The sequence below is a fragment of the Aethalodelphis obliquidens genome, unplaced genomic scaffold (assembly GCF_003676395.1).
Source record: "Aethalodelphis obliquidens isolate GAN/ISIS:26980383/991018 unplaced genomic scaffold, ASM367639v1 scaffold25, whole genome shotgun sequence".
Classification (NCBI taxonomy): Eukaryota; Metazoa; Chordata; class Mammalia; order Artiodactyla; family Delphinidae; genus Aethalodelphis; species Aethalodelphis obliquidens.
In genome coordinates this window covers 33,255,465-33,278,612 of record NW_020837969.1, presented here as the reverse complement: position 1 = coordinate 33,278,612, position 23,148 = coordinate 33,255,465, and the positions used below count along the sequence as shown (strand labels likewise).

At 39.0% G+C, this 23,148-nt stretch overlaps 1 protein-coding gene across 6 annotated transcripts in view; it reads right to left on the bottom strand.

Moving 5' to 3' along the window:
- HOOK3 (hook microtubule tethering protein 3) overlaps window positions 1-23,148 on the bottom strand; it is a 129,107-nt gene that overhangs the window by 35,805 nt on the left and 70,154 nt on the right. For 4 of the 6 annotated variants that reach the window (XR_003436296.1, XR_003436295.1, XM_027122948.1 and 1 more), the window contains exons 14-22: window positions 21,568-21,637; window positions 18,114-18,254; window positions 13,666-13,753; window positions 10,985-10,990; window positions 8,954-8,988; window positions 4,642-4,724; window positions 3,450-3,550; window positions 2,099-2,203; window positions 1,203-1,274 (exon numbers count right to left, since the gene is read on the bottom strand). Coding sequence is in view for 3 of the 6 variants with exons in the window: in XM_027122948.1 (XP_026978749.1) it covers window positions 1,203-1,274; window positions 2,099-2,203; window positions 3,450-3,550; window positions 4,642-4,724; window positions 8,954-8,988; window positions 10,985-10,990; window positions 13,666-13,753; window positions 18,114-18,254; window positions 21,568-21,637 (701 nt within the window). In the remaining 3 variants the exon portion in view is untranslated. The remainder of the gene's footprint in view (window positions 1-1,202; window positions 1,275-2,098; window positions 2,204-3,449; window positions 3,551-4,641; window positions 4,725-8,953; window positions 8,989-10,984; window positions 10,991-13,665; window positions 13,754-18,113; window positions 18,255-21,567; window positions 21,638-23,148) is intronic. The other 2 variants (XR_003436297.1, XM_027122951.1) reach the window with 1 other exon arrangement.

The window sequence follows — 23,148 nt, the reverse complement described above, 5'->3', positions numbered from 1 at the left end:
AGAATAAATCAGTTTTGTTCCATAAGAAACACAATATGTGAAGTCATAAAAATCAATCAGGTATATGAAATCACTAATACGGACTGAGGGGCAGAGCTCCCAGATTGCTAACATTAACCTTGAAGGAGGACGAAGGGAAAACAATGTGGGTGAAGTCAGGACTAGTTCCCAGAGACCTTCCTTAAACACAGGTTTTTCTTATTTTTTACATTTTAATTTTCAATTAATCTATATTTGTTAACAGTAATGGTAATGTAAACCCAGTATGATTTCCTTTTTTGTTTTTTAAAATTGTGATAAAAATCTTAAATATGCAGTACCAAGGCAAATATAAATGTGGACATGTCATAAAACTGTATGAAATTTTGACAAAGTTCAAATCACATTATTAGGAGACCTGGGACATGAACCTTTCAGACACAGTATCAATTATAACGGTAAAATGGTATAATTTACAATTGTAATTGTAAAACGGTACTGTGCCAGTAACACAACTACAGGGTCAGAGGGGTATGATGAAAGGAATCTGGTCCAACTTCCTACCTCAGGCAGCTAACGCTTTGAAAAGGCGGAGTGGTCTTATTGGGAAGAAGAACAAAGCAGAAAAAGAAGAAAAGGTCTAAGAAAAAAAATATTGAAAAAGTACAGCATTTTTCAAAATCCATAGCTCTTCATATCCAGAAAAGTCTTACTGAAGCCCAAAATGCTGATAAGCATTTATTTTCCCCTGCAATACGTTTAAGATTTTTTGTTGTAAAATTCAATTTCAAAACCTTCAGCTGTTCAGGGTCTAAGACTGTGAACATTTACCAAAACCTGAGAGACAGTTAAACTATTTTCATTACAAGTACCACTCCTGCAAAGGCACTGAAATAGTACCACAAAACAAAAGCTACCGTATCTGTGTTTAGATATTATTAAAGTCCCTACCACCCGAGAATAAAATGGTCCTGAGAGACAGAAATCTTTCTATCCTCTAGGACAGGGATAATGATGTGTCCACAATGTTCTAGCCCCGTTTACGGTAGTTCCTGTATCTGTTGTTTGGCCCTAAGATGAGCATTAGGGTTTTGTTAGTGTGTGTTAGGACAGTAATTACTTTCAGATTCATTTGGTAGAATTAATTCTACAGTAAAGGGAGTATAATAAATGATACATATTCACTGAATTTCGTAATATGTTTTGATGTGTTATTTTCTTACCATATTGTACCAGGCACTAACAATATATTTCTCCTCCATCTCTCTTTGACTCTTTGTTTTCTCATATTCTTTCTAAAAAGCAAGCACATGTAAGCATGTTAAGATGAAAAACAATTCAACATAAATAAAATACTCACAATAAACTATCTAAGTTCACGGGCACAACTCTACAGTCAGCTCTCTATATCCATGGGTTCCACATCCACGGATTCAACCAACCCCAGATCGAAAATGGTAAAAAAAAAAACAACCAACCAACCAAACAACCAGGAAGTTCCAAAAACCAAAACTTGAATTTGCCACGCATAGGCAACTATTTTTTTTTAAAGTATGGATATCTTTTTTAAAAATTAATTAATTATTTTTGGCTGCGTTGGGTCTTCGTTGCTATGCGTGGGCTTTCTCTAGTTGCGGCGAGCCGGGGCTACTCTTCATTGCAGAGCGTTGGCTTCTCATTGCGGTGGCTTCTCTTGTTGTGGAGTACGGGGTCTAGGCGTGCGGGCTCTAGAGCGCAGATTCAGTAGTTGTGGTGCACAGGCTTAGTTGCTCTGCAGCATGTGGGAATCTTCCCGGACCAGGGCTCGAACCCGTGTCCCCTGCATTGGCAGGCGGATTCTTAACCACTGCGCCACCAGGGAAGTCCCCATAGGCAACTATTTACATAGCATTTACATTGCATTAGGTATTATAAGTAATCTAGAGATGGTTTAAAGCACATGGATGATGGGCTTAGATTTTATGCAAATAACCACATTCACTACTTTCTACGAGGGACTTGCGCATCCATGGATTTTGGTAACTGTGACTCGTGGATGTTGAGGGACCACTGTGCACAGCAAGGCTTCTAGAATCGAAAATTTAAAAATCAAATGTCTTATCATATTACAGTAAACTACCTCCAATGAATAGAATTGCCGATCCCGTTCGTGGAGCTGATTTTTAAGAGCTTGTATTTCTGGTGCTGCTCCTTGATTTTGTTTAGGATCTAAAGTACGGATAACCTGCAAAAAGTAATAAAAGAAAAACTTTAAAAGTCTCAAACCCAAGGAGTGTAATATCTAAGGAAGCAGTCATTAAAAAAAAAGATAAACCTTATGAGACTCAAAAGTTATCTTACGTGGACACTTTAAAATCTGAATGTATAAAATGATATCCAGTTGTTACAATTCTTAATTATATAAAAATTTAAAATTATGTGAAAGAGTCAGTGATAAGAAGTAATTCTGGCTTGAAATTAATCACACTACAGCAGACACTACTGACAGCAATCTTCCCTTTTCCGTTCCTCTGACTTGGTTCAGGGGCCTCTGCCTCTGACCAGATGTGCGAGGATGGAGCGGGTCCCAGTGGTCCACAAGCCTGTCTCTGTGGTCCTTCTCCTTTGCCAGACGCTGGGTTTACACACAGCCTGGTGACACAATTCTAGCTGGCCCACCAGAGGGCTTCTGGGAAGGGTCTTTGCTTTTTGGCTCAGCAGTTTTACTATCAAAAATGATCAACCCCATAGAAAACTTGAAAGAGCAGAACAATAAAAACCCATTTCCTTTAACCCGGATTGACCAACTGCAGCACTGCCACCTTTGTCTCATGACACATGACCCTCAAGCACTTCAACACGCATCTCCTTAGACTAAGGACATCCTCCCACAACATCTGTAAGAAAGTGAACCTCTCTATAAGTCATCACGATTCAGCCCAAATCCACATTTCCACAGGTGTCCCCAATCCAGGATCGCTGCATTTGGCAGGGAGGTCCCTTTGGGCTCCTTTACAGGAGAACAGCTTCTGGTGTTCCATGATGCTCCAGTGCCTATTTCTGCTTTCATAATGTGGATTCTCATCCCAAAGTCTGGATTTATCTGATGCCTTCCTGAAGGTGTTACTTAACTTGCTCCAGTAACCTCCTTTTCCCTGGGAACTGGAGCTAGGCCAGAAGCCCTGAGCACTGCCAACAGCAAGGCTCATCTGGAGACAGAGGCGGGCCCTCCCGCCAGGCACAGCCGATTTTGATAATTAGGCAAGGTGGGGCTGCCACTCATTTCCTACATAGAAGGGTGATTCCCTCTTGGTAACGAGTAAGTAACCTGGGGCTGGGGCGACCTGTTTTGATCACGGCCTCTTGCTCTTTTTGTCGAAAGACTCCTCGTGTCCTTCTGTGTGAGAGGTCACCGTTCAGGCACTGTATTTTGAAACATCAGCGAAACACAATGAGAAAGTGCAGTGAGAGGCCCACAGACTCACACTTACACTTTTGGCTTTCTCTAAGTATTTTTTATATCTTTCTTCCATTTGCTTCATTTCCTCTTCTTTCTTCCGTAAAGCTTCTTGTAATTCTTCAATTTTTAAGGCTATCGGTGAGACAGTAAAAAATTAAAAATTTTTTAGACCTACCAACTTGAAAATATTTCAACTGACAAAATAGTAAACAGCTTTGAGAGACTGTTTTGTCTATACTTATATATAATTTTATTTTTTTAAATTCACAATTTTTTTAAACAAAAAGCTTTTCTTAGAAATAAACAAAAACTACACTATGGAAGTGCACAAATTAAAAAGTATTCATGAATGGCTGAAGGGATAAACAAAATGTGGTCTATTTACACAAATAGTTGATTATTCAGCCTCCATTCTGATACACGTTACAATATGGAGACATTATACTAAGTGAAAATGAAAGCCATTATGTGAAGTGAAAGAAGCCGGACACAAAAGGACAAATATTGTATGATTCTACTTATATGAATTACCTAGAAGAGTCAAGTGCATAGGGACAGAAAGCAGAACAGAGGCTACCAGGGGCTGGGAAGAGGGGAGGAGGGAAGTGGTTAACAGGTAGAGAGTTTCAGTTTGGGAAGATGAAAACGTTCGGGAGATGGACAATGGCTGTACAACAGTGTGAAAGTACTTAACATGTCACTGAACTATATACAATGGACTGGCCAAATAATTCGTTCGGGATTTTCATCGCAACTCACGGAAAAACCCGAACGAACTTTTTGGCCAACCCAATACTTAAAAATGGTTAAAATGGTCATTTTTATGTTATGTATATTTCACTACAATACTAACAAAGTAAAAGTCTGTGTCCTTCTCCCACATCCACAGAGAAGAATTGATAAAGTCAAGCTACAAACGGGTGTAAATATCAACCAAAGGAAAAGTCTGGCTGACTTAATGACACTGTGAAAAAAATTTCATAAAATATGCATTAGCATCCATCGTTAAGGAAAAACTCACAACTAAATTAGAAATTTAAGAAGTACTGTAAAGATGATTATGTGTGTGTGTGTGTGTGTGTGTGTATACTCTTTCTGTGAACAGGGCAAATTCCTTAATTGCTAGAAAATATAATAGGCCCTATTTCTAAAAAAACCAAATTTTATTTAAGCTCATCACTAGCGCTAACCAACTGAAAACTACGCTAATTGGGAAAACTCACAGCTGTTGTTGAATCTCGGCTCAAGGTCCTCGATGATGGCTCTCTTCTTCTGCAGCTCATTATTGGCCTCATGCAGCTTCTCTCTGTAACAAAAGATGTTAACACTCTTACCTACTACTGTTTTGCATTTTTTCACTTGAAATGAAAGATATAAATTCTTTCTTTATGGGATACACTAGCATAGCACACAAGTGCTATGAAACAAAGATGAAAAAACTAATCCAACATAAACGTATTTTCTAAATGACTAAAAAATAGAGACAAAAATCTCAGAGTTTGAAATAGTAGTCATTCTTTTATATAAACCTGCACAAGAGGTTAGAAATAACTTAATGATCTTTATTGTTTCTAGGAATAAGAATATCGTAAACATTAAATTTAAAACTTTGCTGAGGTTTTATAATGCAAAACTCTTGCAAAAAAATTGAAGCTCCTAAAATAAGAATAGAAAGAACAGTACACGCCAATAAAAAAGAATAAATTAATGGTACATGCACCCACGTGGAGAGATATCATAGAATAATGTTGAATAAAGTCAGACACAAAAGGATAATACTATATGATTTTTTTTATATGAAGTTCAGAAAGTGGCAAAACTAACAAAGGGTGATAAGAGATCAGCAGTGGCTAGTCTGGGGATGTAATCAATTAATTAAAAGAGAGAACAAAGAATCCTGGGGTGTTGCTGGAAACATGCTATTGATCTGGGCTACCTGCCTATGTAGGAAAACACTCATCAAGCTGTAGACCTAGGAACTCAGGATTTGTATACTTTATTGTAAGGTATATTCCAATATAAAAGTAAAAGAATGAATGAACAGAAGTTTTTTCCTAGTATTTACATAACGTGTAATTCTCTATACTATTTAGTGCGGCACTCTGTAATACGAGAGGGAAAAAAGGCTGCAAAAATTGGAAAATACAGAAAAACACGAAGAAAAAATAGAGTACTTTGTTATATCTATTTCTGGTCTTTTCTATGCATAATACTTTAATAAATCTTTGTTGAGGGTATATACACACACACACACACACACACACATGCAGACATATGTTACACAAAATAAATATATACAGTTTAAATAAGAAAAACTAAGCCCAGTGAAGAAAAAGGTTAAGAAATAAAAATTATCCCAGAACCTTAAAAATGCCATGTGTTCCTATCTCTTTCCCAGTGGTAACCAAAATCAAGAATTTTAACCATTCTCATGATTTTTGTGATGGGCCTCTGTGTATATTCCTGAACACTACACATTGCTTAATTTTGCCCTATTTTTACTTTACACATTAATTATACTGTATGTACTGTTCTGTGACCTCCATTTTTTACTTAACATGCTGTTCTTGAGATTCATTTATGTTCATGTGTTAGCCCTGGTTTATACCTTTTTATTGCTGTACAGTGTTCTATTGTTTGAATATATCCCAATCTATTTATCATTTTACAGCTGGTGATATTTGTATTGTTTCTGCTTTTCTGTGATTAAAAACAATGTTCTTTCTTGTTAAACACACAACTTGTGAGGAAAGAAGTGTGTCCAGACATTACCCAGTGCTCTTGAGCTCCTATGTTGTTTCTACTTCTGGCCATGAAGGTATGGATAACTGTTACTGGACTTGCTCTCCTGCTAATAACAAGTAGGAAGCTGGGCAAACTATGTAAAACAACTGTTTCAGAAGGTGGACAGTAAGCAGTACAAGATTCTGATCCTCAGAGAAAGAAAACCAGAGTGGGAACCCCTATGATCTCTCTGGCTTTCTGTCTGCAGTCAGGAGGAGATCACAGGAAGGGTGTGCCCATCCCCCTGAGCTGAGGACAAAGAGGTTAGAACGTGGGGAGGCAGACGCGGCTAGAATTTTTGGAGCACAGAGTAAGAGATGAAAGAGCTATGTAAGAAAAGATCACCATAAATTGGCATATGGGTGCGCTTAAGTGTTTGGATTAATACTAAATTGCATGTTTCTAGGAATGGACACCACGAGGTTTGTCAAGGGACAACTACAGAAGGATGAAAAATTACTGGGGCTCTGAGAGGGAAAAATCCCAAAAGTCCACACATTTGAGTTCCAACTAGTCAGAGTTGTGTTCTCACTGAAACTGAGACATTTGGTAGGGACCTCGAAGTACAGAGCTTTTCAACTGGGGACAATTTTGCCCTCTTGGGGCTGTCTAGAGATAATTTTGATTGTCACAACTTAGGAGGGTGTTACTGGCTTCTAGTGGGGAGAGGAAAGAGATACTGCTGAATATCCTACAATGCACACAACCACCGCCTACAACAACAACAAAAAGTCATCAGAGGGAAATGAATAATAACTAAATAAACTACCTTATAGTCACTTTTTAAAAATAAATGTTTGAAACTGACAAAAAAAACCCCAAAACCCCAATGTTCTTTCACACTTTCTTCTAAATGTCTCCTGGTAAACATGGACCACAGCATCTCTGGGAATCTAGGGTATACATAGAAACGTAGAATCAATGGGTCACAGAATATATGCATGTTGCAGTTTACTGAATAAACTGATGTATATCCCTACCAGCAGTGGATGAGAGTTACCAGCACTCAACATCTCTGGCAATACTTAGTATGTCTGATTCTTAAATTCTACCAATTTGTTGTGTGTAAAATAGTCTTGTTGTAGTGTTAAATCTGCACGGTCACTCATCTTTTGAGATGTCTGTGGGCTCTGTGGTAGGCTGAACTGTGTCTCTGAAAAAGATATGGTGAGGCCCTAAACCCCAGAACCTGTGAATGTGACACTATCTGGAAATAAGGTCTTTGCAGATGTACTTAGTTAAGATGAGGTCATACTGGATCAGGGTGGGCCCTAATCCAATTACTGGTGTCCTTATAAGAAGGCCACGTGAAGATGGAGAGAGAGGTTGCATCTATACACCAAGGAATACCGAGGGTTGCTGGCAGCCACCAGAAGCTAGTAGAGGGGTACATGGAACAGATTCTCCATTAGAACTTCTAGAAAGAACCAATCCTGCTGATACCCTGATTTCAGACTTCTAGCCTCAAGAACTGTTAGAGAATAAATTTCTGTTGTTTTTAGCCTTGCAGTTTGTGGTAATTTGTTATGGCAACCACAGGAAACTAATACAGGCCTCATCTTCACTAATAAATTCTTTTTGATGAAGATTTTTACCATGTAAATGAACACAGAACAATGGTCAGACAGTAGTTTTATGAAACCACAGGTATTCTATTATCTGCAATTAAGGGATGGGAAATGAAAAAAGGACAGAATTCAACACTAAATTCTCACTGCAGGTAACCTCACAGTGGCTGGAAGGTGACAGGTGCTGTTCTAGTATTTTAAGAACCTGCCCAGTGATAGACTTGCCCTAGGAGCGTCTCACTTTCCCATATAAGAAAGGAAAGAAAGAAAGAAAGAAAGGAGGAAAGAGAAAGAAAGAAATTAGGATAGCACGCAGCAAACTGCCAGACTATGGCCACTATGGTACCCAGGATGACTGTTTACCACAGTCTAACCCTGTAACGCTCCACCAGGCTGGCAATCCATGGGCACCCACACTCAATGTCTGCAAGGACAGAGTTTTGCCAGAAAGTGATAGGAAGGGTTACAGCAGTTACTGGGTGCAAGAAAAATTACAAAACACTCCTAACATTGTCAACCTCAGATATGGAAGAAGGTTTCTTCTTCATGAGACAACAACTGTAATATTTAAAAATTTAATCTTTTAGATCAAAAAGTCATGTTCAGGTATGTTTGCAATTCAAGGAAATGTTTGAAAAGCTGCTACTGATAAGCTTAATAATACTTTAAAACATTTACATAAAAAGGAAGCTTCAGCTGGCCAGACTCTAGAGCTGGAAAATTCAGCCCGCGGCCCGTTCCTGCATAGAAAGCTTGGTTGGGACAGTCACAGCTCTGGTTTACATACTGTCTGTGGCCGCTCTCGAACCTCAGAGCTAAGTGGTTGTGACACAGACCACTGTCTGCAAAGCCTAAAGCAACTACTCTCTCTCTGTTCCTTATAGAAAACATTTCTGACTGCTGATCCAGAGGGTCCCACACTCCTAACTGGGATCATTAAATACTATCGTGAAGACATAAAACCCTGGAATCTCACTTGAGAAAACAGTTCTAACACAGTAATTGTTTTGATTTGAGGACCTGGGGTGAAGATGACCCTTTAGATACTATTAATGTCTCCTATAATCTTCTATACCTTCAGGGCCACCCATGCCACTGCCTAGATACTCTGTAACCACCAACACAAAACACTGATGTTTCACTGGACAATGTAACAATGAGCCTCAATAGCTTTTATACTTACAGATGTTCTTCAAGCTTCTTTTTTAGAAGAACTGACTGAAAATGGAAAATAAAAAAATAGTTTATTACTTAACATTTTAACTAATAAGCTAATTTTAAAAAATTAAGAATATAGTAGTAAATAACTGAGTGAGCCCTCAGTAAGTTCTCTGGTCAAAGAGCTGAAAATACACAATGTACCCAAGTTTATTTCTCTTTGATCAGGGAGACAGCAGCCTATAAGTGATAAAAACGATCAGTATAAAATACCCATAAACTGTATGTCTGAATTCTCTATTTATAGTCAGGGAAATGAATAAAAAAGCCACTTATGTACAGACCTAATATTCCTGGATGCAATAGGCAAGTAGAACTCTAATAATAATAGACGGTCCCTAAGACACTTTTTATCTGCTATATTTTCCTTGCATCATGGGATCAACTTCCGTAAACACTTACTGAATTAATCAGAAGTTTCTGATATGCACAGGTTGCAAATAGTTTATGTGACAGGATAGGAACGTGAAAGATGGGATATGCACAGCATTTAATATGCTGGAGAATGCAGCTTTGACTGGGTATTTAAAAAAAGAGTCTCCTGAGAAGCAGGAGATCAGAACTGACCTAAAATAAACAAAGAATAATGGCATTCCATACAGGACCACCAGGTTTCATAATTAAACTCAACGCTTGTAGGGTACACATTACTAATGAATTCTGTGAAACAGTTCACGTTGAGATAAATAGTTACATAATTAATTCAGCCAAACCCAAATAATACAGACTTAGGAAACAAACTGTCCCATCAGTCAAGAGCAGCACGGAGGGGAACATACCCGTCACACCGGGCTCTTCCATTTTCAGTCCCCTGACTTGATAGTGATTACTGTCATCGCTTATTCGAGCCCATTCTGACACAGCTCTGGAATATTCAAACGCACTTTTTTGCTGAGTATGTCAACTACAGCTAGGTTAGTGGACCACAATGTCCTCTACCACTGCTTCCCCCAAACATAGAGAAAGATGATAACCCTGTTGACTTTTTATTTTTTAATAAATTTATTTATTTATTTTTGGCTGCATTGGGTCTTTGTTGCTGCATGCAGGCTTCTCAATGCAGTGGTTTCTCTTGTTGCGGAGCAGGGGCTCTAGGTGTGTGGGCTTCAGTAGCTGTGGCTCGTGGGCTCTAGAGCGCAGGCTCAGTAGCTGTGGCGCACGGGCTTAGTTGCTCCGCGGCCTGTGGGATCTTCCCGGACCAGGGCTTGAACCCGTGTCCCCTGCATTGGCAGGCGGACTCTCAACCACTGTGCCACCAGGGAAGTCTCAACCCTGTTGAATTCTGATTACTGCTCGTTCCTTCTCCAGTACAGAGGGTAAGATGAAAATACTTTAAAAAACACCTTAACTTTGATTGTGCATTTCTGTCTTGATTAGGCTCTAAGCAAAATTAATTTTTAAATCTGAGATAATATATAATAAAATGATTATGTAATGAGCAGTTAATATGCCAGGCACTCACTCAAGTTTATCATGTGCACTGTCTCATGTCAACCTCACAACCGTGAGTGATACCAGCCCCATCTCATGGCTGAGGGAGGTGAGGCTGGGGAGACATTCAGGGGCTTTCCAGAGGCAGATCCCAAATTAAAACCCAGGCCTGCCAGACCCCGGAGTCTGTGCACAGTCTTCACCTCCAGTGAAGCCTCTCCAGTGGAAGACTGTTACTCATAAAATGTGGCATCAGGAGGCCAGACTGTGACAGCAAGCTAGCTTCAAAATACTTGATAGAAACAAACTAGTTTTAACAATGGGGGTAGGAGCGGGATGGGAAAAAAAAGGAGCAGAGTTCCTTTTAGCCTGACCGGTTAGGTTTTTGATATCCTTTAAGTATCTTAATTGTAAAGGGCATAAACCTATAAGTAACATTGGTATATTCCTTTTGCATAAAACTCCTGTTAATTTAAAATTTCAACCACATCAACTATGATGGCAGATAATGTATAACTCAAAAAAACTCTTCAATATATAGAAATGAATAGGAAGCCATACTTACAATAGCCTTGAGCAGAAACCATGCCAAGAGACAGAGAGGACATATTAGTATGAAGCAAACACAGCAGCCAATAGAAGGAACGATTTAGTAATTCATGAACAGAAGTAAAAGACACGCATTTTTTTTTCAAAAATGTACATTTTTCTTTCTTCTATGGTCTCCTCATCCTGTCTTGTTCTCTGGAGTTTTATACACTGTGGCTAGCTCAAATTATCCATATGCCTGGATATAACAATGCTTTTCTGCTTCCATGCTAAAAATAAATGACATAAAAATAATAATAAAAATGTGCAAATCACGCTACTCTGACTTAAGGTCACATGAAAGGACTGTGCTTTTGATAACAGAAATGGGCAGAAATTACGTTGTTCTTTAGAGAGGATCAATTCCATTTGGCAGGCTGCTCTGTGCATTACATATTCCTGAGAAGCAACACTGTAGGTTGGGTGAAAAGAGAGGCGACAACAACATTGAACACCTGCCGTGGGAAGAACCACACGTCATGGGTCACACTTTTCTCCACATTATGCTGAGCCCGCCTTCAGAATGAGGCAAGTTTCTATCTGAATCTTTACAGAGAAAACAGCTCTGAGAGAATTTTCAAGAATTTAGAGCAACACATCTCAGCATCTGAGCAGTCAAATAAATTGACTAATTTATGCAAATAGCACTTTTAGGCCTGGGAACTCATTTCTGAAATATGGCCTCTTAGAGCAATGACACACAGCATATTTAATTATATTTGATAGCCACAGTGATATCTAATCAGGTTATGTAAAAAAATGTTTTACAGAATAAATACCTTTCTGTATGTTTAAATATAAGTAAGAACAGCAAGTATAATGGTTATTAGAGTCTAACACTAAGGTTGAGTGGATACTGATGTTTCGCCATTTTTACTTCCTAGGATCTGCACACCCTTCCCCTCTCTACCATAACAAATCAACAGAAAGTCTCCTCAAAGTTTTCGAGACCAAAACGAAGTCTACATTTACCTCAGTTTAAGGGATCTAGTGATTTCACTGAACTAAGAAATGTTACCCGCTTTGGTTCACTGCTAAGACCCTCTTAGTTTTACTAGTATTTTCATACACGAAAGGTGGTTTTGCTTGTGATTTAGCATTCTGGATAAAGGCATGCTTGAAAGTAAACCATGGTATTTCAAACTAGTTCCATTTTAATAAGGGGATGATGTGGTTTAAATGTTGGTGAGAATTTTAGGAACTGGGAATCAATGTGGGGATCTAAGAAGAACTACCACCACATCAGAGGATAAATTACAGCCCATCATCTCAGAGAGCACGCTGCCAACATAAGCCAGATGGGTGCATAAGAAACTCATAAAATTAGGTCACCAGTGAGCTTTTTATACCTCACACTCTCAGGTTTTAAGTAATATGCTGTTTTGTTTTTACACCCTCTTACGTTACTAAGGCTGGACGGAACTAGATGTGTCTACAGTTTTGACGCTGAGTGCCCCAAATGACTCTAACAATGAAAACAACCAAATAGGTTTATACTCAAAAGCCAGAGTTACTCTGGCAAAAGGAAAAAAGTTATCAACTGACTGAAGCAAAGATTAAACTTCAGTTGTTATCCCCTCTTCACGCTGGTTTTGAGCCCTTTTACAGGAGCAGCTCTAGTGTATACAGCTCATTAAATGTAAGGGATTTGCAAAACATGATTGATTTACGCCTGCATCAGAGCCTGACTACTATGAGCTGCCCCAGCTCACTGTGTGGGGCGGTGAGCATGGCGAGGTGGGAAGGACCCTGTTCCCGCTTCGGCACACTTAACTCTTTTCTAGGTGAGTGCCCGCCAAGCAGGCAGGGCTAGGGCAGAGGGGCAGAGTGCTAAGGGAATATTAAAATAGGGCAGTGAGGTTATATTTGAGAGAGAGAGAGAGAGAGAGAGCGTGCGCACAAGCGGGGGCAGGGGAGTGTGTGTGTGTGTGTGTGTGTGTGTGTGTGTGTGTGTGACAATGTGCGTGTGAGTGTGTGTGTGTATCTGTGTGGCGGGAGGGGCAGGGGGAGAAAGCGGGATTCATAAACCTAGAGATGGTAGCATTTTAGAAATGGCATTATTTTCTTTTTTTTTTTGCGGTACGCGGGCCTCTCACTGTTGTGGGCTCTCCCGTTGCAGAGCACAGGCTCTGGACGCGCAGGCTCAGTGGCCATGGCTCACAGGCCCAGCCGCTCCGCAGCATGTGGGATCTTCCCGGACTGGGGCACGAACCTGTGTCCCCTGCATCGGCAGGCAGACTCTCAACCACTGCGCCACCAGGGAAGCCCGGCATTATTTTCTTAAAATCAATTTTACAACAAACATTGCTACTTGAACATGCTAAGTTTCTATCAGCATTTTTTTTTTTTGTTTTTGACCAGAGGGAAAAACCTATACTCTGAATACTGAGGTGAGCACATGTAAAACATAAAACCCCAATTAATTCTTCAGCTGATAACTACAAGTGAACTTCTAATTCCCAGCAGGATGAATCTGAAAGAGACAATAAAGTACTGTCTGGTCCTTTTTATAAGGAATGTTAGTAAAAGGAAAACACTGTTTCTTTTCTATAACCACTATAATTACAATTATTTTGATACAGACCATCAAATAAAAGTTATAGCTTTTCTTAACATTATGAAACTGTTGGACCATCACTGGTACATATTAAGACTTACATCTTCTGCCTTTGAGCCTTGATCCTGTAAAGATTTTTGCAATTCTTCAACTTGTGACTGTACTTCTAGAAGTCTTTGATTCACCAGCCTAGAAATCAAAGGTACATTAATTTTCCAAGTTCTGACTAAACTTATGCCTTTTGCCTTAGGTTTTCACATTGGTTCGAGAAACAGTATAATGAGAAAAACAAAGTCTCATGTTATAGTCGTAGTAGCTCACTTTTCTGGTTGTTTTTTGTATTGCTTAAAATGTCTACAATGATATCCAATGCAGTGTTTTGGTGGACACATTTTGTTGAGCTGGTATATTTATACACATATATTTATCTGAAATTCACTTCACTATAGGTTTGTTCAAACTGAGTGTCAGGCACCACACTCAGCATAGTGCTAGCAGACCCTTGCACTCGAATTTAGTGGGGAGACAAAATGTAAAGAAATAAAATACGAGCTAAACACTTCAACACAGCACACAGAGGTACACACAGGAGTGACGGCTGCTCAGAGAAGCTAGGACTGCACCTAACCGCGTGGAGGAGTTGGGCTTCACTTGAATGGAGACCAGACAGTAAATAAAACGCTTATGTGGTTAAGGGTGGAAAGGGGATTCAAGACCGAGAATTCAGCATGTCCAAAGCACACAGAAAGGGAGCGGGTACGAAGAGTTCAGGAACTGTATGGCTGAAGACCAAGTTATGAGGCGAAGGAAGGCTGGAGATGAAACCAGAGGAGAAAAGGAGAGGCTGGGACACCCCTCTGAGAAATGCAAATGTATTTTTATTTATCCTATAATCGGGCCTAAAATTTTGTTGGGATGGGAATAGCCCAGCCAGCCTTTAAAAATGCTGATTCTGGAGCTCAATCCCCATAAATTCTCTAGATCATTAGGATGCAACATTCAGGGGACCAGTAGGTCTTGGACGATGTGGAAGGATCAGACAGTGTTTCAGAAAGATCATGCTGGTGTGAAAGTGGAGGAGACCGTCTGGGAAGCCCCACCGGGGCTGGCACAGTGATCACGCCTCCCCCTAAAACAGAAGGGGGCAGAGGCGGGGTGCACGGAAAATGCAAAGGAATACAAGGAGCAAAAGTAACTTAGGAGTCCGGTCTGAGCTACCAAGGACCATTTACTGAGAAAGGGAATACAGGAGGAGCAGGCTGAGAAAGAGGAACAAAGGACTTCATTTGGTATTTGTCGAAAATGAAGTGATGAGAGATGCCTGTCGAACAGCTGGACACCTGCACCTGAAGCCCAGCGGGAGGGCTAAGCCGACCCTCCAGACCCAAGAGCCGTTCGGCAATGACTGAAGCCACGAGCATGAGTAACAGTGGCCAGAAAGAACGTGAACCAGCTCGGAGGAGGAACAAGAGGGGCCACGGCAGACCACCAAGCAAAGGGCTGAAAGAGGAGCCTCGCCCTGGACAGCAATCCAAGGACTGGGAGAGACACAAGCGAGGGCTGTTCCTGAAACTGAGAACACGTCTGCGGAAGGGGAAACGATCCACAATGAAAACAGTAAAGAGGCGAGGAGAGATAAAGTCCTAACTGCTCCCACTGGACTGGCTAGTGAGTACTTGAGTAAAAGCCAGATTGCTCCCAATTAAGGACAAAACAGGGCAATGAATATTTAGAATCCAAATAGCCAAGAAGTTCAGTAAGAAATTTTTTTTACTCAACAAGTGACAAGAAATTCTTACTGTAAACCTCTAGGTTCTATAATTTAGTGAGAATCACAGTAAAAAGGCAATAAATCTATAATAATAACTGATGTTTTTCACACAAAGGAATCTGTTTTTTCACTCAGTGAAAGAATTATCTGAAAACTCATATTCAATATGGAACAGAGGTACATAAGTACGTTGCTGACTGTAACTTTGTTTAATCTTCTCAGGAAGCAATATGAAATATATATCAAACTATAAGGCTATTTCAACTATCCATCTTAGACATTTTTGAAATTAATCAGTCAAAAAATATTGTTACTAGGTGGAGGCCATCATAAATGTCATAAAACATAGTCTAACATATCGATTAAAGCATGGAGCATACATGTACACACACATGTATGAACCTATAAAAATATATCTAAATATATACGAAAAAATTTCAACTACAAAATAAATGAGGATTATAATGCTGACCTCATGGGGTTGTTTAGAAAACTAAGTAAGATAATATATAAAGGGTGTGCACATAGCAGGTACTCTATAAATGCCTCTACTTTCTTTCTCCCCCTTCAAGGGTTTATTTAGTTAATCAACATTTTAATCCAAGTCTAATTACATATAGTTGTCAAGGGGGTGTAGGGAGAGGGTGAGCTTGAGATCACAACCTACTCTGAGAGGGAAGGGAAGGAGATCACACGTGCTTCCAGAGAGCTCCCCAAGCCGTTCCAGTACGGCTCCACTCTCGACCCTTCATGCCTCTCCTTACATTGCTTGAGGGTCAACAGGTGTTACAGATTTTAACAAATACCAACTTGTTGGGAAAACTAACTGGAAAGGACTTTGGAGGTTTACTACAAACCTCTCCTTCTAAGGTGACATATGGTGGTGAGCAAATAGTATTTAAGGTCGTACAGTTATGAGACTAAGTAGAACTGAAACTCTGCTTTCTTGGTGCTAACCCAGTGCTGTCAAAGAGTAAGAGGTTAAGGTACAGACCAGGTAATGTAAACACTTACTAAACTCAGTAAGAACAAACTTATGATAACTCACTTAAGAGTAAAGCATCCTGTGAGGAGAAGACAGGGAAAAAAACGTTTTATAAATGTGGCAGAAGATAAACTGGCAAGAAAGAGGTTAAGTAGAGGCTTTGGAGTCTGGTAGCCTGGGTCTCAGCCCAAATTCCTACATGTGTAAAACTTTAATAAAGTAAGACCACATGTTTAAAACACTTAGCACAATGTTTGGAACAATGCTGGAACATGTTTGGAACAGCAGTTTAATAAATGTTAGCTGCTCGTATTACTAGTATTACTGTTACAGATCATAATACCCACAGATGGCTATAATCTAAAGGTAAGTTATCATCAGTGTTGTAATTTAATAAACAAACACAGCTGTGAATAACAGGGATTTAGGAGGTAACCAGTCATCTACATGCACGAGTCCTCTACGAATGACAGCTAGCTGTTCTATTTTGAAGGAGAAAGAGTAATAGCTGTAATGTCTGTGACAAACAAGGCGAAGTGTTACAGAAAACGTTGTAGGTGTTGATTCACTGATAAGAAATTAGTGTTGGGAGAAGGCTCTCCCCACTAAGATGCTAAAAGACAGTGGAGGCCACGGATGAAGGGGGTAACTCAAGGTGCCCTCACCATGGGCTCTGCATGACTGCCTGCTGTTTTCTACAATTCCCATTCCTCCTCCTTCTCTTTTTCCACTTTTTCTAAGTATTTTAAAAAAGTATTCATTATCTATGCTCCTAAGAAATGATATAAAAATGTCTCCTTACGTTTATGCTTAATTATGCTCTAATAATCACCCTGGTATTTACAGTGTGCTGATTCTCCCTCAGCAGCTTTAAAAATTAAAGTTACAGGAAGAAGGGTAGGATATGTAAAACTATCATAACAATTTTGACTCTCAAGACTGACTCACACCTGGGAAATGCCCAATCAATCAGGCAGAATAAGCAAAGAATCTATAATATCACATAAACTGTGAAACTATTTATAAAATTGTCAAATCCCTCACAAATGACAGAATATCACAGCTCTAAGAAAAAGAAAAGACATCATATGTCTGGTATTTAAGAAACATTTCCAAAAAGGAAAAGAATGAGAGGACTGTCACAATAAAACATAAAAGTAGCCCTTGCCAGCGCAAGCTACTGGTTTAAAAGTAGTTTGGACAAACTGCCTCCTGCAACACTCTTAAAACTTACGAGCAGAAAAGTGATGTTCTGTTAAATTTGCAGATTCTAAATTCTCAAAATAATTGAATTGTTCATAAAATGGATGACTTCCTATCAGAGTCACAAGAAATAACAGATTAAAAAAAAAAAAGCCCTATCAATTGAATCATGACGGATCCTACTGTTTTCCTCATACCAGTCAATTCTTTGAAACATTAGCTTGTAAAAACAGGGTAAACTCTACTAATATAAGCATGACTATGAAGTAAAATTGTCTCGAAAGACTGTGAATAAATCGTGACTTTTTTTAATCCTCTAGTTTTAATTAGTGATTAAAAAGGGAAAATGGTAGGACTTTGGTATCATTTTGCCAGAAGAGAAGAGCTAAAGACGGGAATGCTATTACAGAGAGACTATACTTTTGGGCAAATTTGCCCGTAAGTGGAAAAGTGGAAAAAAGTACTCTTGAAATGAAATGGAATAACACACTTTCACTTTTCAAACCACAACTCAAACTTTTGTTTAAGGGAATCAAAATCAAGGTAAATAGAGAAAACCGGTGTCTAAGCTGCTGCCACGTGCCTCCTACCTGTTCTCTGTCTCCAGTTCATTCTTGCGTAGGCTGGCATCATCTAGAAGGCTCTGCAATAAGGCGATTTTTTCATTGTCTGAACCCTCTTGGTTAATTTTTAACATCTTATTCTCATGCTGAAGACGAATAAGTTTCTCCCTGAGAGCAGAAGAAAAACAGATTAACGTAGTTATCAAAATCCAGCTATGCACTGTTATAGATTTAATACATAGAACAGAAATGAAAAACAAAGTACCTGGAAAAAATTTAGCTCCTGTTGTAACTGGCTGAGACATTACATTTCAGGTCTTAAGCACTTTCTTTTTAGAATGGACAATCTGAAGATAACAGAATCCCCGTACAGCATGACTTGTAATGAATGAGGTTTCAAAATCCTATTTCCTTTCTGATTTAAGCATTTAAGCTGTGAATGATTTAAGCACTTAAGCTGTGAATGCACCTATGGTATTTGTTCTTTGGTTCTCATCAACAAAACATCATCTCTAATGCTATGCTCTTACATTACCCATAATTTGGTGGCAAGATGTAACATTCGACGAAGAATGCCTTCAAGACATACAGTCCATCCATTCCTGTAGATACGGTAAACCTGTAGTCTTGTAACAAGACAGATTATCAGAGCCAGGTTACTGGACTGCATTGTTTTGGGCTCTTTGCGTGATGCCAAATGCTTACACTGAGGGATGCTAAAAGCAACAGCCACACAAAAATTGCCACTGTGAATACTGCAGGGATGATATAATTGAACATTAATTCACATGACGATATCATTGAAGATATACGTCTTGAAGATAGAATTCGTCCTTTATGTTAGAGAGGGTCATCTCTAGAGGGCCGCATGAAGAAGATATTACTATCCATACCAGATGCTATGAAAAACTGTGCTTCTCATAGAAAAAGAAAAAACAAAAGCGAAATATCAAACACAAAAAAAACATTCTGCTCTTATTTTGTAAACACTGTAAACCTTATAAAGTACTTTAACTTTTTCTATTGAAAAGATGAGAGTCAAATCTGTAACCCAACTCAAGCAGTTACACAGAACTTGATATATTTTGTAAATTGAAAAAAATGACTTCATCATATTTGTCAATTACAAAGTAAAACAAGCTCACTGTAGGGTGAAAAAAAGATAAATGAGAAGAAAATACAAACCCTCCATAACCCTGCAGTGCAAAATAATTACTGTTGAAATACAGCCTTCTAACTTTATGCATACGTACAAACATGCAAACACTTGTAAAAATGAATCTCACAGTACCTGTTACACTGGTATCTGCTATTTACACTTAACTTTTCACAATCTTTTCATAGCATTAAATTTTATACTTTAATATTTTAAATGACATGTTAAAGTATATAGACGATCATTATTTAATCCATGCCTAATTATTGGACATTTAGATTATTACCAATTTTGAACTTTAACATGTTATTAATGATTAGCTTTATAAATATCCTTTTGTGTATATCCTTGGGTGTTTCCTCAGAATTAATTCTCAGACAAGTAATTTTTCTGTCAAAAGATAGGCACATTTTTTAGACAACATACACATTCTGCCAAACTGCTCAAAAGAAAAGTTGTACAACCACAAGAAAAAAAATTTTTTGGTAATTATGTGTGGTGATGTATATTAACTAGACTTAATACGGTAATCATTTCACAACATACACACATAGCAAATCATTATGTTGTATACCTAAAGTTGTTACACAGTTATATGTCAATTATATCTCACTTGAAAAAGATTGTATCACTTTAATCTTTTACTCCTAGTTTATGAGGTTTCCAATTTCTCCACACCCTTAACAAAAGTGAAAATCATCACTTTTAACAGAATTTTGCAGACTGGAAGAGCAAATTTCATTATGCATCAAGAATACTGACCCATTGTCTATGATATACATTGAGAAATTTCATCCTTTGTACTATTTCATTTTCTTGATAGCTCTTCTAGACATATTCTAGACACAGAGAATTTTTTTTTTTTTTTTTTTTTGCGGTACGCGGGCCTCTCATTGTTGTGGCCTCTCCCGTTGCGGAGCACAGGCTCCGGATGCGCAGGCTCAGTGGCCATGGCTCGTGGGCCCAGCCGCTCCACGGCATGTGGGATCTTCCCGGACCGGGGCACGAACCCGTGTCCCCTGCATCGGCAGGCGGACTCTCAACCACTGCGCCACCAGGGAAGCCCCACAGAGAATATTTTAATTTGTATTGAGTAATACTCAATAAAAACCATTTTATTTGTTGAATTTTTATCATTGTTCTTTTGTCTCAGAACTTAAAAATCTAACTGCATTACCTATAAGCTTCCTTAAAATTTGTTTTTTGGACATAACCATTTATTTATAAATATTCATAAAAATAAGTGTATTTATTCATTCAACAAACTTTATTGGTCCAATAATAAAGTACCATGTCAGATGGCAGAAAAGTAAAAGGTATACAAGATGCTTCCAGAATTGGTGTTCCATTATACGCCTTTTGTCTGTCCTTCTTAAACAAATGCCAACAACAAAAACCTTTGTCTTCATTTATTCAATAAGTATTTCAATGCCTATTGCAACTTTCACAGTTTATAAAACTTTTACACAACCATTATTTTAGTTAATACCGCCAACGATGTTATGAAGGATCAAGGCTAGTGTCAATTTAAAAAGGAGGCAAATTAGCCCGAACAAGGTAAAAGCAATATTCAGGATTACTCATTCACCTTCTGATGGACAGCTGGTGCCTCCCTATCAATTTTTCATTCTTAAACATAAAGCCAGGCATATATTGAAATAAATGGAATATTTAAAATGCTATGACTAAATACAAATGTAAGGTACTACTGAGAGAAGAGTAGTAGAGATGAGGAGATGCTTCCTCCTGTCTGTACATTCTGTCTTTCCCAGACCATTCCCTGTACTGGAGTAATAAATCTTAGAGACTAATTTTTTTTTTTTTTCTGTATGCGGGCCTCTCACTGTTGTGGCTCCGGATGCACAGGCCCAGCGGCCATGGCTCACGGGCCCAGCCGCTCCACGGCATGTGGGATCCTCCCGGACCAGGGCACGAACCCGTGTCCCCTGCATCGGCAGGCGGACTCTCAACCACTGCGCCACCAGGGAAGCCCGGGACTAATTATTTTGCAGACTGATGGCTAAGCATAAACTTTGTCTTTGGGCCACGTGGTTTCACTGCTAAATGTCTGCTGAGGATGCCCAAGCACAGATATATTAGTTTACTGAGTATATGTGAGACACTGTCCTCCCAAAGAGAGAAATCAAGTCTCTGTGGGGACAGCTGAAGAAAGCCCCTAGCATCCTAAATCATGGACATCTAACCTCGAGTTCGTGTTGAAAGTGTTAGCGATAAAGAAAAGGAACTGGTCCTCTATACTACAGAGTAGTACGTTTTCTCCAAGAATATTGTGCAGTGTGGCTGTGACCTTCACCATCTCCTTACCTGATTTCAGGTGTGACGATCTCTGCTGCCAGACTATCTGAAGATTCCTGACTTCCCAGAGGCATTAACCCTGTAAACAAACAATCATGGGTGCAAGGTTAAGAGAGGGCACAGCTACCTCCTTTAGTTCCTATATGAACTCCTACTTTGAGCATTAATTTTAACAGCTAAAATCTTTAATTCAAGTAAAAAAACCATGTCACACTTGCCTTACATGATTGCCTTACAACATTATTATTATATCATTTTAACACTTTTTAAGGGTACAACTGAGTGGCACTAAGTCCCATGTTGGCGCTAAGGCACTATGTTGTGGAACCATCACTACTATCTATTCCCAAACTCCTTCATCACTCAAAACGTAAATTCTGGAACCATTAAGCAGTAACTCCCCATTACTTTCTCCCTCAGCTCCTCGTAACTTTAATCCCAACTTCTGTCTGTCTAAATGAACTTGCCCGTTCTAGACGCCTCACACCAGTATTTGTCCTTTTGTGTCTGGCTCACTTCACCTAACATAATGTTTTCAATATCCATCTATGTTGCACCATTTATCACAACTTCATCTCTCTATATGGCCAAATAATATCCCATTATACATACATATCACATTTTCTTTATCCATGTATCTGTCTATGGACACATGGGTTGTTCCCACCTTTTGGCTATTGTGAATAATGCTGCTATGAACATTGGTATACCAGGATGTGGTTGAGTCCTTGCTTTGATTCTTTTGTATATACACTTAGGAATGGAATTTCTGGATCATATGGTAACTTTTTAAAGAACCACCAAACTCTTCCGCAGTGGCTGACCCATTTTACGTTCCCACCAGCAAGGCAGGAGGGCTCCGACTTCTCCACACCCTCACCAACACTTGTCACTTTCCTTTCTTTCTTCTTTTTTGATAGTAGCCATCCTAATGGGTGTGAAGTGGTATCTCATTGTGGTTTTGCTTTGCATTTCTCTAATGACTAATGATGTTGAGCACTGTTTCATGTGCTTACTGGACATTTGTATCTCTTCTTTGGAGAAATGTCTCTTCAAGTCCTTTGCTTGTCTGTGAACTGCAAAGGACTTTTGCAGTTTCTTTTTGTTGTTGAATTGTAGAAGTTCTTTATACACTCTTGACATCAATCATCTATCAGATAAATGATTTGCAGATATTTTCTCCCATCTTGTGGGTTGCCTTTTCACTACGTTGATAAGTGTTCTTTGAAACACGAAAGTTTTTAATTTTGTTGAAGTCCAATTTACCCATTATTTTTGTTGCCTGTGCTTTTGGTATCAATTCCAAGGAATCACTGCCAAATCCAACATCATGATGATTTTCCTCTATGTTTTTCTAAAATTTTATAGCTTTAGCTCTTACATTTAGGTCTCTGATCCATTTTGAGTTCCTTTTTTGTATATGGTGTAAGGGTCCAACTTCATGCTTTTGGATGTGGACATACAGTTTTCCCAGCACAATCTGTTTGAAAGACTTTCCTTTCCCCCACTAAGTGGTCTTGACACTCTCGTTGAAAATCAGTTTACTGCATATGTAAGGGTTTATTTCTAGGCTCTCTATTCTACTCCATT